Source organism: Mchenga conophoros, linkage group LG2 (assembly GCF_057382185.1).
Source record: "Mchenga conophoros isolate Kocher_MC1m ecotype Shallow Benthic linkage group LG2, M_conophoros_male_GT1.1, whole genome shotgun sequence".
Taxonomy (NCBI): domain Eukaryota; kingdom Metazoa; phylum Chordata; class Actinopteri; order Cichliformes; family Cichlidae; genus Mchenga; species Mchenga conophoros.
The window spans coordinates 32168007-32184423 of record NC_140527.1 but is presented as its reverse complement, the minus strand read 5'-3'; the positions used below and the strand labels follow the sequence as shown (position 1 = coordinate 32184423).

The following is a 16417-nucleotide window of genomic DNA, read 5'->3' as shown; positions in this document are numbered from 1 at the left end:
GAGTTCCATCTTAGCACCTTTGGGATGTGGCGGAACAGGAGATTCACATTATGGAGGTGCAGCTGGCAAATCTGCAGCATCTGTATGATGCTGTCATGTCAACATGAACCAAACTCTCTGAGGAATGTTCCCTGAATCTTGCTGAATTTGTGCCATGAAAAATTAAAGCAGTGCTGAAGGCAAAAGGGAGGTCCAGGGTACTAGCAAGATATGATTAATAAAGTGGCCAGTGAGTGTTTAATGCAAGAAAAATCCAATAAATTACATAAGGGCTAGGATCTTGTTTGAATTTTGTGTCTAAAGATCAGTAAAATATAAATGATTTTTTAATAAAACTGCAACACACACACATTTGATTTCTTAAAATATTTATAGGACACAGTACAGAAAAAAGTAGTGACAACCTAACTTAAACCACATCATCACTCTGGGATCGCAAATGTTCAATATATTAAATCCCTGCACAGCAGAGATGACGACAAATACAGAGAAGACAGACATGAAGGTAAAGAAAGCCAAACCTGGTTAACTGTTCTGTAATAAATAAAAGCTCTGATGCAGCAGAGCTCTTAGAGACTTAATTTAGTCTAATTGCTCCCAAATAATATGCTTCAGAAGGCACTTGAAATCTGTATGTACGTTAAATAATTATAGGCAAAACATATCTATATGACAACCTTGCCTTCAACAGCGGTAGCTACACAACGATGCATGTGCACTTCAACAAGGCAAGTGCAGAAGATCAACACTGATGGTTTTGGCCACAAAAAGTCACGACATACAGAAAGATTTGCAGATGTAGTGTTTGCATAGCATCCAGTAACAAATCAAAATCATGTCATTACTATACTTAAGATGATTAGCTTAAACCAGATGAAATGTTCATAACAAGCTGAACACAGCGAGGTTTACATGACGTTTTTCCTCATGTGGCGTTCGGCAGTAAAGTACTTAAAAACCACATTGTTGTGTGCTTCTTGTTTTTTAGCATTAACTGTTTCTTCATTATATGTAGTCACGCATTTTGGCTCAAAAGCCACACACACACACACACACACACACACACACACACACACACACACACACACACACACACACACACACACACACACACACACACACCCCTGAAGGTCCATCTACTTTTCTACAGTAAGACACTCAAAAATATTGCTGTCTGATTCTTTTAAGATCAGTGGGTAAAAATCATTAGTGTTCTTCACTGATGACAGTGTTATCCCCCAACCATCTCGTCTATCCTCCCTGCTTTGTCACAACCTCTGCTTCGGTCTCCGTCTCTGAGTGTTGTCCGAGCTGTGCAGTCAGGAAGGGGTTGAAGAAGAAGTCAAAACCGAACTGGAGGGCATTCTGGGCCGTACGCCTCCAGTCATGTTCAATCTTGTACTGTCTGCGGCTGGGAAGGCGGGCGTCGCCGCATGACATGCAGTGAATGGCTTTCAGTTCAAACACAGGCCATTTGGAGCCTAAACGCCCCTCCAGTATGGTACTGAACTCCACCAGGCTGCCAGTGTTTAAGTGTAAAAGCACAGACTTGAACTCGTTACTAGCCCGCAGTACTATGTCCTTAGTAGCGTCTTCATCCTCGATGATCGTCCCGTTCCTGGATTTCCTCTCGAGCGGCATGCCCATTGTAACTTCAAACTTGTATCGGTCAAACCGTTTGATGTGACATTCGTGCTTTGCCAGTTTTTTAAGTTTACACAGAGGATCTTCAGGAGGAGGAGCTGGGGCGGGCAGAGGCTGGGGCTCGGCGGTCGCATTCTTCAAGTCATCACACAGAGGATATGGCTCACCGTACAGGCACCGCATCCAGTTCCCTACAAATACAGGCAGCAGGTTGATAACCGACTGCGGCCCGTTCTCAATGTCGGTCACACGGACATATTTGAATCGTCCCGTCCATGTGACACGATGTCCTTCCAGATGAGAGCAGAGAATCTGGGTTTGGGCCATGTTGGACTCCTTCCAGGCCAGAGGGCCGCAAAGGTTGCTGTACTCAGGCCACGTCAGGGTGGAGTTGTACACCTTCATGCCCTCAGACCTGTAGACGTACATCCAGCAGAAGAGCACCACAGCACTGAGCCAAACCAGGATGAGCTTGACAACACTGCTCCGCGACAAAGACCGAAACACCTTGATGGGGTTGAGGCTGAAGCGAGTCCAAAGCCTCAGCACCACCGGCACAAAGCAAACAGTCAGCGTGACCACCATCTTGGTGACCTCCAGGGTGAGAAACCACTGCACTAACTGGATGATGAGCATCGCAGCCATACCCAGTGAAAGTATAGGAAGGGCAAACAGGAAGAGGAAGTAGCCCACACATGTGCGGATGAGTCCTATTGCCGAGGCATTATTAAGGAACACCAAGCAAAGCTCGCACCAAGTGAAGCAAACCAAGTAGGGCACCAAGCACAGATAGGTGCCCTTAAAGCCTCTCAGCTGGGCCATACGGAAGAGGAGATAGACAAGGTGTCCATACAGCAGACATGGCATCCCCAGGTTTAATGCCATGATATCTCCAAGAGGCACAGTGATGAAAGTCTTCCCGAACATTCGGAGGAACCACAGGGACTCCGGGAAGAATTGAGTGAGGGAGCATGCTCCAGAGAGGACCTCTGTGACGAGGGCTTTACGAGCGAAGAGCTGAGCTGAGGCATGAAGGCTGAGGAAGGCGGTAATGGTGAAGAAAAGAGCAACAGCAGCCAGTTCTGAGCAGGGGATCCAGGATTTATCAGCTACAGGGAAGGAGAAAACCACAAAGACCACCGAGAGCAGGAAGTACCTGATAAAGCAAAAAAAAAGTAATTGTTCTCCTGCAGAAACAGTTCAATTCTTCTTTATGGTAATATTAAAGGAAGAAAAGATCAAATTGAAGCTAATCTTTACATTATTAAACTACTGGAAACTGAGTGATGTGGACTTACAGATAAGGCTCCAAGTGTGTCCATCCAAAGTTGGTCTCAGCCTGCTCCAGGTCGAGACCAGGTTCAAACTGAGCAAGCAGGTCTGTCAGAGCCTGGAAATGTTCCCACGCTTTAGAATTCTGTAGAAAAAAATGTTTTGTTTTAATAAAACAAAGGTACTATATTATCAGAAATCAATAAATACGTCTAGTACATCGTGACAAACCTGAAATACACGCAGTGTGCAGATGACCATGGAGAAGAACGAGAGGTAGAAAACCAGCAGGGGGATGATGAAGATGAAGAACTCGATTGTGAGGTTGGAGATGATAAAGAAGAATATAAGTGCGTTAACGTGGTGGGTGGGGATCAGGGCGCTGAGCCACTGCATGCCCGCTCGTGACGCCCAGTCGATAAGATGCTCTTTTATCTCGAGAAGGGCGTATAGAGGAAACTTCAGCAGCTTTGAAAAAAACAAGGAAGACAGAATCAGTACGTCGCAGAGATGGAATCAGACAAACAAAATTTTTAAAAATTGAATGACTAAAAAACTTTTTCTGGTGATGTTAAAACAGCTGCCTTGATAAGACGAACCTATGAAACCCACTTCCCACAGGGACTTGAAGGCTATTTAATGTGTTTCTTTGGGGAAATTTATTTATTTATTTATTTTTTAGAAATACGGTGGAAAAAGAGAAGGTGCAGATCTAGTTAATGAGATGATCCTGAGAAAATCAGTTTAGTTTAGACCTGAACACTTAAAACTAGCTATACAACTGATGCTCCCCCCCCCCTTTTGATGAAGCTATTAATTATTATTCATAATCTGGTCCAAAAGAAGCCAGGAATACTCCCCGAAAAAACAAACAAACAAACAAACAAAAAAAGAAGTTCACCGGAAATCTGAAGTCCCAAAAAACATTATCATTTGTGACTGGTTAAAATTTTCAGTGCACTGCAACTTTTAATGTTCATTCAGTGAGTGTATTTGAATTATTTCTGGCTGTTAAATTAAGGATCATATCAACTGACGACTACACAGGTGAAGCTTTGGCTGCACACCTGGTCGTGCTTCAGGTGAATTTATGTCAGGTGAACATTCACATCCTGACTGATCAAGCTTCACTTGAGCTGTTATTATGTGTAATAAACCAGCTTCCAACTGAATATTAACACAAAGGAATGGAAAATGATTTAGAAATATAATTAGATGGTTGATTTTCTTCCACAAAGGCTAATAGTGAAAGAATGAAAACATAGCAGGACCGAAACTGATTAAGTTGCAGAATTTCTTTCACTTTTTCACAGATTTAGTAAACTCAAGACAAGCAGAGCGTGAAAAGAAGATGACAAAGGCAGACCACTACCCCCCAAACCACCTTTTGATGCAGGGGCAGTTCATCTGGATTTTTCACTACTATTTCATCATCGTCATCATCATCATCCCCTCCTGCAGCAGCCATAACTGGTGAGGGTGCAATACCCTGGGCGTACTTCTTGGTCATCTCAACAAAGTCATCAAGACCCACATGGGAACTGGCTGCAAAGAAGTACAGAAGAAATATTAGTACTTTTATTTTACTCTGACAGGTCTGTAGGACACTTTGGGCTTGAGGAAATGACAAATTGTGCATGTTTAATCCCATTAGAAGACACATTTCAGACCACACATACCCTCACTGGTGACCATAGTCTCCAAGACTCTCCTCTGTTTCTTAGCAGACCTGTTTAGGGGACCAGGGGAAACTGGTGTGTCTGCAGAGGGTAGAAAGTATAATTTAAAAAAATGAATGCCTTCAAAATGTAAATGATTTGAAATACAGTATTATTCCTCTCGGACCCGGCTCTGTGTTAACATGTTCAACGTTCTCTAGCATCTCAGAAACGGGCACCGACTTCTTCCTCTCTGGGTTTAACTTCCAGTACATGAGCAGAGCTGCCTTCCTCACTCCTCTCTCAAAACGAGTCTCTGTACACAACTTCTTCACCTCCTCAAAGTTTTCCAGTGTGATGCCTGAAGAACAAATGAGGATGAATGCACAGACGAACATTAGCTCAATCATGCTCCAGTTTCACACTGGTTCCATTCTTCTAAAAGCTGTGCACTAAGAGTAGCAGTCATACCTTTCCTGGAGGCCAAACACTGCTGCAGCAGTCTGACCGCATCCTTGCGGCCCTGTTTAGCAGCCTGGACGAGCCAAGTGACCGCTGTGCAGTTGTTCAGTTCTTCATCGCTTTCTTCTGCCAATGCCAGGAAGTAGCGGCCCATCTGTGCAGACACACACAGACTTTTAGACTTGCAACACAAGCATTACTGTGACTTAGTGACCTGTCCGTCCTATCAGCATGTCACTCTAAAATAAAATGTATAATTACTTAGCTCATATGCTCTGTCATCACCATATGGCGACTAAAGTCCACGGTGTCTGCAGTACGATCATTGCCACTAACCTTAGTCTGTGCTTTGGCATCACCTGACTTTGCTCTCTCCTCCAAATCCTCAAAGCTGACCTCCTCCTCTGGCTCCTCTGAAACAGAAAATACATTTTCAAAATCCATCCAGTAGATTTTAGGGCTCTTTCAAATCTTTCCACCTTGGACACCTACTAAGGTAACCCTTGTTTTTCTTTTTTTTTTTTTAATCATTGTTTTCTGTGGTATTTCTAGCCCGCTTCCAGAGCACTGGGTGTGCATCAGAGGCCAGTTAGGGTGATATCTGCTTGTACAGCTTACTGGGGCTGGCCTTGGAAAAACTAAGAACCTATTTCGTTTTAAATATCTTTATTAGTAAGCATATATAATACAAGTTATAACTGTTAGGCTGAAATTAATGCTTCAGTTTTTAACCAGTTAGTTTTGTAATTCCTAATAGAAAGCTCTGGAAACTGGCATGATAATGACAGAAACTAAGGGTTACCCCCTAGTAGGTGTCCAAGGGGCAAAGAGTTCATTGAGACCTGCTGGATTTGGAAGGGACCTTTGGTTTCATTGTTTCAGAGTCAATGGGTGATTTGAATAGGGTTTTGGTTAGATCCTTTAAATAAGATGTGTATTTAACTCGAGCTTTAGACATTTTCAAATGTGTTGTTTTACCATATAATATACATACAAATATCACATTTGTAAATTTTGAAGGTTTAATAGAGTGCCAGTCCATTTACAGGGCTAACACAGAGAGACAGAAAGACAACCAATCATGCTCACTCCTCGCCAACTGAAGCCTAACACTAGCCCTTTACTTCTGCCAGCAGCAATTATGATTGAACCACCGCTGAAGTTCTGTTAGTTGTGTTAATAAGGCTGAGCAAAACATGCCAGTGACTTTAACACGACTTCAGTGGTTTTATTTTCCTAAAGTTTTATTTATTTATTTATTTTTAACTCAAAATCATATAGAAAGACGCCATTTGTCCAGGGAACCGAAGTCACACCAACTTCCAGTTTGTCTTACAAAAAACCTCCCTGCTGTACTCTATGTGATCATTTCAGGGACACAGCTTTGAAAGTGAGCACAGCTGTCCCACACAGGGTGCTGTTTAAACCTTCTGTTAGAGAGCAACAGCCAATCAGAGGATGGTGGCCTTAAAGGTAAGAGAGATAAAATAATTTGGTTCAGGCAGTGGATGAATGACGTTGTATAAGAAAAATATAAATTACTTGAACTCTAATTCGCGCAGAGCTAACCAAGAAAAGTCCAAGAATAAACATATGGAGCTTGATATTATGCCCACTTAAAAAAACTGCAGTCTGGAATGTGGGGCCTCCCTGCTGCTGCGGAGTCGGGGCGGTCTGCCTCTCCCCACCGCAGGGAAAAGGGTAACACCACCTGGGTCTGGGTGCAGTTCCCCCCTCCAGGGGCAAGGGTACCTAGACCCGGTTCGTACAGTACGCTTGGGGAGTGTGATTGTGTGTACAGCGTCTCTTTATGTCTGTCTCCACGTTGGTTGAGTGTGGAGTAAGTGCATATGAGAGCATGAGGGTGGGAATGGATGTTTGTGTCTGTGTGTGCCTGTATGTCTGTGTCTATATGTCAGGTTGGGTATCAGACGCCACCTCTCTGGGGACATCTCAGGCCCTCCAAGGTTTGGAGGCCTATCTCCACCCACCACCACTTCCCCTGCCAGTGGCGGACTCCCTCAGGTGTCGGTGCGTTGGTGGTTCTTTGTGTCTGGGGGTGGGCGTCCGGGTACACACCGGCTCACTCCTTGGCGGCCGCTTATCAGGGCCTGGAGCCTGGGGCTCGCTCGGGCCACTTCGGAGGTGGGGTGCCCCCGGCCTCTCGGCCTGGGGCTCGGTCACTCAGGCACAGCTGGCTGCCGGCGGAGCTCACGGGCGCGTCACTGCAACTCCCCCTGGCTTCTGCTCCGCGGCTGCTGAGTGAGCCCTCATCTGGGACTCTCCTCAGCTCTTACTGGGACAGTGGCGCGGCTGCCCCTCTGTTGGTCTTCCTTGGTCTCTTGTGTTCTGGGGGCCTCTGGATGTCTGGAGTTTTGATCTCCTCCATACCTGCTTCATACCCTGGAGGACGGGGCTGTGGCTCCCCACACTCCCTAGCAGATCGTTACATGGAGAAACCTTTGGAATGCAAGCATGCTGATCCACACAGGTATGCACACAGGTGTACACATGGGTATTCACAGACGCGGACTACAGCTTTCTTGGCTGCTGCCTCAAAGCACATTGTGCGCTGTCTATCTTGCGTGCTGCACAATATCGTTTATTATTTAGTATCTACTGATATTTACTGCTAGCTAGTTTATTGTGATGGTGCCGTTTTTTTTATTATGTTGCTCTTTGTTGTTTGCTTTCTCTTCTGTTTTTTTTCTCCATACATTTGACCAAGGTGTTTTTTTTTTTTGTTTTTTTTCTTTCTTCCCCCCCTTCTCACCGTCTCTTCTCCCCTTTGGTTTTCTTTCTCTCCCTCTCTTTCTTTCATTCTTTCTCCCTGTCCTATCCCCCAGTCATGTCTGTCCCGTTTGTAGGAACTGAAAATAAAATAAATTCATAATTATAATAAAGGTCAATCAAATGGACCAATATGGCAAGGCCATGATGATCCACTTGGTAAAATAAATCCGCTTGGCATCTTTCTTGGCCTTAAGACAACAATTCTGATGGCTAAAGATCCAAACGGGACACAAAAAAAAAAACAAAAAAAAAAAAAGCAGCTATTTAATATATTAGGTTTTCTTCAGGTTTTTCGAAGGAGCAACTACTCCTTATTACTCTACATTTTTAAATACTCTGCAGATGTTCCCAACAAACAAAAATAGAAACAAGAGACCAGCACAGTGTGGCAATCTGTGACATCAGTGATCCCAGAGCATGAGCATGAGTCACATCCTTCCAGAAACAGCTTTGGCCTTGACAAGACCTGATAATACCACAGAGCCCTCTTGGTTTAATTATCATCTTCCTTTGGCTAATGATTTCTGCTACTCTTAAATCCCAGTTCTCCAAAGGAACAGGATCTCACACCGAAAATGTGTCTGCTTCCCGTAAAGTAAGCGGTCATATTTGTTCTGTTTAAAACTAACAGCAGGAAAAACAGACGTGGAAACACTTTTCCGTCATGCAGGCTGTAAGTGATACTGGTGAGTGAAAGTGGTCTGCCTGTGCCTGCGGATCTCAAGAAGCAGAAGAAATTGTGAAGCATCCAGTAACTTACACTGGTAAAGCCACGTACACTTTAACCATCTGCCTGAGCTCTAAAATAACTGTTTATTTAGCACAGCAAACAGCTGCTGCTCATTCTCCTGGTGTGCAAACACTTCCACAGTGGTGCAGTCCATCTCCCTGTTTTACTTTCAGTACATTCAGAACTTTAAGACACTTAATTATATTATTTTAGACAGTTAAAGAAACTGGAAAGTGTTTACTTATGAAATGACTGAGCAGGTAAGCTAAGTATATAAATCACTGCAAAGGGTTAAAAAGATAAAAAGTGCTATTCCCCTTCAACCAAAAGACGTCTTACTTGCATACCATATTTGTTTAGTTTAAAAAAACACATGTGAAACCATCTTTTCTCTTCAGGTCAGCAAAAAGGGAGAGGCTGCTTTACATGCTGAGGTAAATGTCTGTGGTCATGGAAACACTGCACTGCACATACACAGTAACCTGGGAGTGTTGGCTGCACTGATTCCTGAAGAAGTGCAAAGTGAAGGTCGAAGGTCAGTTTTGATTCTCACCTTGCTCTGGTGTGGGAGGAGTCTGTGGAATTGTTGCAGGACCTCCAGCAGCTGATGATCCAGTCATGGGATTCCCCGTAGACGCGGCGTTTAGCTGAGATCTGCCCCCCTGGGAGAGGCTCCTGATTGGTTGCCGAAGAGGCGAGGTTGTCGGTGTGGAAAGGGAGGAAGAGCGGTAAAGAGGATTTGGGGAAGTCCGAGGGGAGGCAGTAGAGGGAGAAGATGAGGGTGTTGCTGGAGGTGTTGGCATTGTGAGTTTAGGATTTGGCCAGTTTGAATTTGTCGTAGTTGAGTTGACAGATGAGCTGCGAGAAGAAGGTCCGGGTCTCAGGGTGGTAGGAGACGAAGGGTCCAGTTTGGAGGCGGATGAACTGGCAGTTAGTGAAGGATCCATGGCTGAAATTACATCAGATTTTTTAATCAATTAGGAATGTTTTGGGGAACAAACACAATCCCTGTGATTTATGAAAAATTATGAACAAAACATTACTGTGGTAATACTAGTAATGCTGCAGTGTGTGAAAAACAGCAATGCATATACAGTATGAAGCACATGTTCAAGGACAAGCAGCTAACAGAGTGCACCTGTTGCAAAGTAACAGGTGTTTTGAAAGGTTGTGTTCCCTCATCATCACATGAGTGAGATTTTACGGGGGGGGGGGGAGAAACAATCAAACAACCAGTCACAGCCGATGGCTGTCTTCCTTGAGCCTGGTTTTTGCCACTGTCACCAAGTGCTTACTCATAGGGGGCCATGTGATTGTTGTGGTTTCTTCCCATTTTCAATATTCTAGTGTCTTTACAATATAATATAACGTGTCTTGGTAGGACTGTTGTTGTGAATTAGTGCTATATAAATAAAAATGAACTGAATGCAGTATGTACCAAATATTCATGAGGAATTTTTAAATTAGATTTTTAGTGTGTTTGGTTTTTTTTGTTTTTTGTTTTTTAAGTGTGGAGGGGTGTGCTTGGTCTCACAAAGTGTTTAGGAAGGTGGTATGTCAACCACATGAATACCACTACCAAAACTTCTCAGAATTTATAACAAGACTTTCAATTGTCTTCAGTAAACCTCTCATAGGTTTTAATATTGTGCATAACTGATGTAAAATGTGTCATTTGATTACTATAAAAGAAAAGCTACTTTCATACTACAGACGAAACCAACAGATCTCAGCCACGTAGCTCAGACTCAGGCAGATTTCCAAAACAAATGTAATATTTACCTCTGTTATCCTAGAAAGCTCCTTTCCTTTTACTAATTAAGGCCAAATAATCCCACACACAATTTTGTTCAGATGTGTGCTACGAAGTCTATAGTCTATTTTAGATATTATTAACCGAGCCCTGGCTAGCTATATTGAGAAGGTGACATCCTTAAAGTGCAATGACTGCAAATCAAGTGTCCTGGTGCCCCTCTTGGATAAGCAGGACAGGGCTCCGATGACAATAACTTTGCCGATAAAGGGGACTTCCAAACTAAATTTAGCACTCTTAATAAACGTTAGCGGCAAAAAGAACGCTAAATACACACACAATGCCATTTCTATATATAGGGCTACTGCATTTGATATTAAAAAGACAGCAGCAATTGGATGTGGCAGGAGGCGTTAGCTGAAATAACCGGTGCTTTAGGAGCTAACGCTAACGAGCGCTGACATTCAACACTTCTAATGTCGGCTTACCTTTCCCGTGACAACACCAGTTTAATTAAACCCTCCAGATTAAATTGCTTCTCGGTTTGTTCACTATTTAGAGTCCCAACTCATTCTTCCATCCCCCCCTGAAATCCGCACGTCCTCTGTTTTTTGTGGTCAAACTCCAAACACACACGACGCGCCGGAAAGTCTGTCAGCTGCTCCACTCCACGTCCACGCCTACTTTTCATTCTGCGCAAGGTGATTGGAAAGCGCCGAACGCTTGTTTTTATTGATTAGGATTTGATTGGCTGCAGTGGCAGGAAGTTCAAATAACCCTAAAGTCAAGAGAAATCAACTGTCGAACGACTAATATATCGAGAACATTTGTTAGAATTCATTTAGCATGAGGACAGAAAAAAATGAGTTCAACGGACTACGTCTAACAACGAGTTACTATTTTAGAGCTCGAGGTTCCTTTAAATTCTCCTATTTGTTTTTATGAGTCGTTTATCGATGTATATTTTTTATGCTCGCAAAAACGCAATATTGATTTTGTACCAACAGATGGCAACACAAAACTAAACTAAACTTAGCTATACTCATAATTAAATGTATGGGTTTTGATAATTGAAGTGGATTTGTTTTGTTGAAAAATTATTAGAAAAGAAATGTGCTTTTCTTTAGTATTTATTTAAATACTTTTATTCTAAGTAGAAACATAATCCTTCCCCTGCTCTTTCTCCATATAGCAAAGATTAAATCCTTTGTTTATTATGTATCACTATTATGATATGATAAAGAATGATGCTGTAATGAGGGAAAGATGCAAAGCTAGGACTGTCAAATTGATTGTGGAAATTTGCAAAAATAGTGTAATTTACTGTAAGTCAAATTTAAGAAATACCAGTGTAAGGTGTTACGCCAGACAATTAAGCAATCAGGTTTACTTTAGAGTCTTTCTCCCACAAGCATGTGTAATAATTTTATCCAGACTCCACAGATTAAGATCCACACATAGAGTGCAGACAAGTTAAAGCTATTTACAGGGTAACATAATAGATTTTTTAAAAAGTGTGACAGCATGCCACTAAATATATGAATGGAATGGAATAAACATCTTGCAGGTTTCATTCTGTGAAAAATAATGTGTTGATTGAGATCAGACTATAAGATCTGCAAGAGTCTCAGTAACAGACAAGAAAAGGAAAACATTCAGTTCAGACTATGCTCGGAGGAAGGGCACTTAGTAAAAAAAAAGGAAGGAAGGAGTGCAGACAATTAAAGGAGTTTAAAGACATTGGGACTCGGGGGGGAAAGAGTGAGATTAAAGTTCAAGTGTAGAAAGTTCAAGAGTAGATAGCACACTGTGGGAAAAGATGGAAATGAGGGCAGTAATTGCTTAACTGCAGTTGCACTAAAGCAGTTATGTAAATGGTTCTCGATTAGTAGATTAACACAATCCAGTTGAGAGGATAATCAGGACCCTTACAGTGCTTTTGGTCTCTCACATGTATGCACACCTGCAATCTGCATACATCAGGAAATCTGTCTTTTAAATGGGCTTAGACACACATGCACTCAGAGATGTGTCTCTCCTAAACTAAGCAAATCAGCTCTGGATAGTTATTTGTATTATTTAGCTTGTTATGAGTCCAGATCTTTTGATTATGCAAATCCCCTTTGCAGATTTGTCAGGACTGCACTGCCCGTGCCTGAGACGGTCACAGTCAACAGTTGTGGGTTTTTAAAATGTGGTAATTACTGAGGTAATTGAACCCTGAAACAGGCTGTTCTTAATAACTCCAGTCTGCTTGCTTTCTCTCTCACTTTCAGTGTATACCCTCCAGGAAGTAATGACTCAAGACTCAAGCAATGGAGACTCCCCATCATGTTTTCTGTCTGGTAAACTTTCTCATGCAGCTGCAGTGATTGGAAACGGTTACATGACACAACATGGCACTGAGAGATTTTGTCCAGGATGCACTTGAATCGCCTCCTCTGTCTCTAGGTAACAGGTCTCTGTATGTAAAATAGAAGCTTCGCCTACAGAGTCCCCCTGTAAACCCAATATCTCTCACAGGAAGAGCGATCTGAGAAGGAGGAGGAGGAGATGAGGTATGGTCTGTAACCATAGCAACCAGAAGGGTTATATGAGAACGGACACTGACTGGAGTGAAGGTGAGTATTTCTAACTCAAATGCAGCCCAGTCACTGTTTTGACCTTTGAAGTTGCTCTCTGTAGAGAAATGGGCTGCTGTACTGGGTGCACTGCATCCAGCTGATACTTTGGTCAAATACAAGACCCAAGGAACATTTTTGTAAAGCACATAGTCTTTACGTAGCATTTGTTGATAAGAAATATATAAACGACATCACAGGCAAGCAACATGTTGTCCTGCAATCCGCTTTACATTGAGGATTGAAATGAAGTAATCCAACTCTCATACAGGGCCACTGTCTAAATATCTTGAAACATGAACCACTTGGATTAATATAACTCCAAAAAGTCTCAACGTGCTTAAATCACTGGAAATTCCAACAGGCTTTTTAAATGTGGAAAACTCAACTCCTTCCCATGGGTTAATTCCCAGCTTCAGGCAGAACTCACATATTGATCTGGCAGTTTTGAGCCTTGAGAGAAACAAGGGTGGAGGAAAACACAGCACTTACACAATGACGGCAGAAATAATTGCATGGAAACAAGCTTTAGTTGTAACTGTTTAGATCTTGGTTGTTGATCTTGATATTACGTGCTTTGTCTCAATAGATGAAAACGCCACAATACTGGTACAGAATTTAATGTGATTTTAGATGCAGTAATTCACAGTGCATAGCATAAATACAAGCTCTAAAGTAAGATTTCTATCTTAATATCAGAGGTTCAATTACAAACTGAAAAGTTATGCAACACATTGTTTAAACTTTTTTCCACCCCAAAAACGATGCTAATACAACACAATAACTGCTGTGGCTGACTCACACTCCCCGTGATGTGGCTATAATGGCACACTGTATTTCTTGAGCTTTTAAATACTAGTGCTTTCTAGTGGAACATCTGAGTGCTTTTGAAAGCAGTTTTTCCATTAAACATATCGTATTTTGGCTAAATGGTCAATGTAGAGAAAAATCTCCTTTACTTTCTTTGAAAGTGCTTTAACAGGTGAAAACGCCTTAAAGACAGATGAAGTCATTCATTCATAATCTGAACGAAGGTTTTGGAAATAGACATGGAACATCAGGCTCTGATTTTTAGTGACTAACAGCAGTGAGTCATGCCTGGGAATCCTAATTACCTTCATATGAAAGTGTTACGTCAGCATGAGCACTGGAGGCTCGAGTTTACATTGTGTTGAATAGGTCAGTTTAGTGGATGGCTGCAGACATGGACTAAAAGGTGAATGTTTCACCAGTCATGTGACTGCCTGTGTGTTTCCATAAAATCCTGCATAAACAACTAAGTAGTTTGATATATTCCTCATCTGATTCTTAGGGCTCCCCTGAATACTAAGAGCCATCTCTAAAAGTTTAATCTGCACACAGTCATGAATATGTTAAGCTTATTATGGACAGCTCTCAGGGATATGCCGAGAACCTAAGATGATTATGTTAAGTTAATAAAAGCGGTGACTCCCCACTTTACCATGTTTCTTATAACCAGACAAAAGAAATGTAAATAAGCTGATTTAACATTTAGTTAATTTACAGAGAGAAATCACAAGACCTAATCACAAGGTTAGATTGACGTCAAAAGGAAAAGTTCCTTTATCCTGTTTCTGTGAACTCTACTCCTGTTGTTTTTTCAGAGTGGGCACTGTACAAAAACAGACTAAAAAAAAATAATGCTGGCTAAAAAAAAAAAAAAAAGTACCTCAGGCAAATCAATTCACAGAAACAATCGTTACAGTTCTCTCACATTTGCACCATGAGACAATGCTTCACCAAAATAAAACCAAACACACAATTATTTCAATATTTTTTGTTGCTGTTTCTTTTGATTTTAATCACTCCATCTGTGTGTCTGCTGGCCTGAGCAGGAGCATGACAGCAGTGCAGCCAAACTCACCCTATCTGCTTTGCCTGCATTATCTCACTCTAAAATGTCCTGTACATGCAAATATGATCCGTGACAGCTCGGAATAGGTCACGACACAGGCAAAGACTAATGTACACAATTAAAACTCCTTACGGACTGTGTGTTTTGCCTCTTCCACTTCCTGTGCCTTGAAATAATGGGCCGCATATGTTGCTGCCACAGAAAACTGTGAGCATGCATGTATGTGGCCCTGCTGGTGAATGGCAGACAGGCAGGCACAGTGTGGAGAGGCAGAGACAGGCAGCTGTGCGTAAGTAATACAGTCTCTAGAAACTGGGTCACACTCACGCCACTGTCATAATATCAGAGTATTTCACCTACTTTTGTGATCTGACAAGTCATATTGTCCTAGAATAAAATAAATATACCCATACACACATGTAATTACATCATTTAGAGCATCACAGTAACACTATTGCGCACACTGAGGTTGTATGATAAGGTTATTTAGTTCATACAATGAAGCACGGTAAGAAGCACAGTAGGTTTTAAATGAAATATACTGAAAATTATCATCACCATCAACTTTATAATTAATAATTAACACATAATACAAAACAAGCACAAAGGACGATTCAGAGGCATCAATAAAACACTTAAACTGATTGCAAAAGGATATTGGGGGTCATAAGGTGAAATGATGAAAGGATATTAATCAGAAACAGTGTGTTAAAAAGTAAGAAAATAAACTTGGAAACACATAAGAAGACAGTAATACTCAACTTTGGCCTTATAAAGATGTAAAGGATAATGAATCTGAAAATATTATTCATTTTTCTATTTTTTAATTGTATTCCTTATTATCTGGCGTAGACTAATGTCCCAATAAGCAAATATTTGAAATCAATTAATTCTGATAACTAATGAAGGGAAAATATCACACACACCCCCGTTGAAAGCTCTTGATAATTCTGTCGTTCACAATACAAAACACAAACACAGGCTCCAAGTAAAAACTTTGATATTTGTCTTGGCAGAATTTCAATTTACAAATTAAAAAGTATAAATTAAATTAACCATTAATGCGATACTATAACTTTGCTAACATGATGAAACGTTAAAGAAATGCACGTTGAGTCTGTGTGTGGTATTAAGCTCAGATGTTTGGGCTGTGCAATGGAAACTTTGAATAGAGTCACATCAGTAAGTCAAGATGTGATTGAAGAGTGGACTGTTTTCTTTTTATAAATCCACAACTCATGAGGTTGTCATCAACTTTAGTTGGATTTTTGGGTTTTTGTTGAGCTTAACAAAGCATTACTTCTTTTAAAAAAAAAATTCAAAAACATCAAATAGATATTTTTTCCCCTCCCACTGCATTCACACATGCATCCACCTCTGTGGTCCATTTACCAGCAACCACTTTAATATTTAACACTTGGAACCATCTCTTGAGCTCTTATCTCGCCAATTTGTCATGAAATACCAAAGAAACAGGCAACCCATTGTTGTAAAAATGTCTGTTGGTCAATGGTTCTCATCAATTGTGCTTTTGAGCCTGTGAAATGGAAAAAAAATGTCAGTACTGGCAGCTAAAGTATTTTTTTGTTTTGTTAAGGCTCTAATTAA

General features: G+C 41.4%; 1 protein-coding gene across 1 annotated transcript; it reads right to left on the bottom strand.

The window, feature by feature from the left end:
* Positions 1–351: 351 nt before the first annotated feature.
* wfs1b (Wolfram syndrome 1b (wolframin)) lies at positions 352–10997 on the bottom strand. The gene is made up of 10 exons (XM_085295436.1): positions 10801–10997; positions 9113–9508; positions 5373–5449; positions 5046–5190; positions 4762–4935; positions 4596–4676; positions 4301–4461; positions 3148–3384; positions 2943–3061; positions 352–2800 (listed from the first exon to the last, which is right to left on the bottom strand). Exons 2-10 carry the CDS (start codon positions 9504–9506, stop codon positions 1252–1254), a joined length of 2937 nt encoding a protein of 978 aa, XP_085151562.1. The 5' UTR covers positions 9507–9508; positions 10801–10997; the 3' UTR covers positions 352–1251.
* Between the last annotated feature and the right edge of the window lie 5420 nt (positions 10998–16417).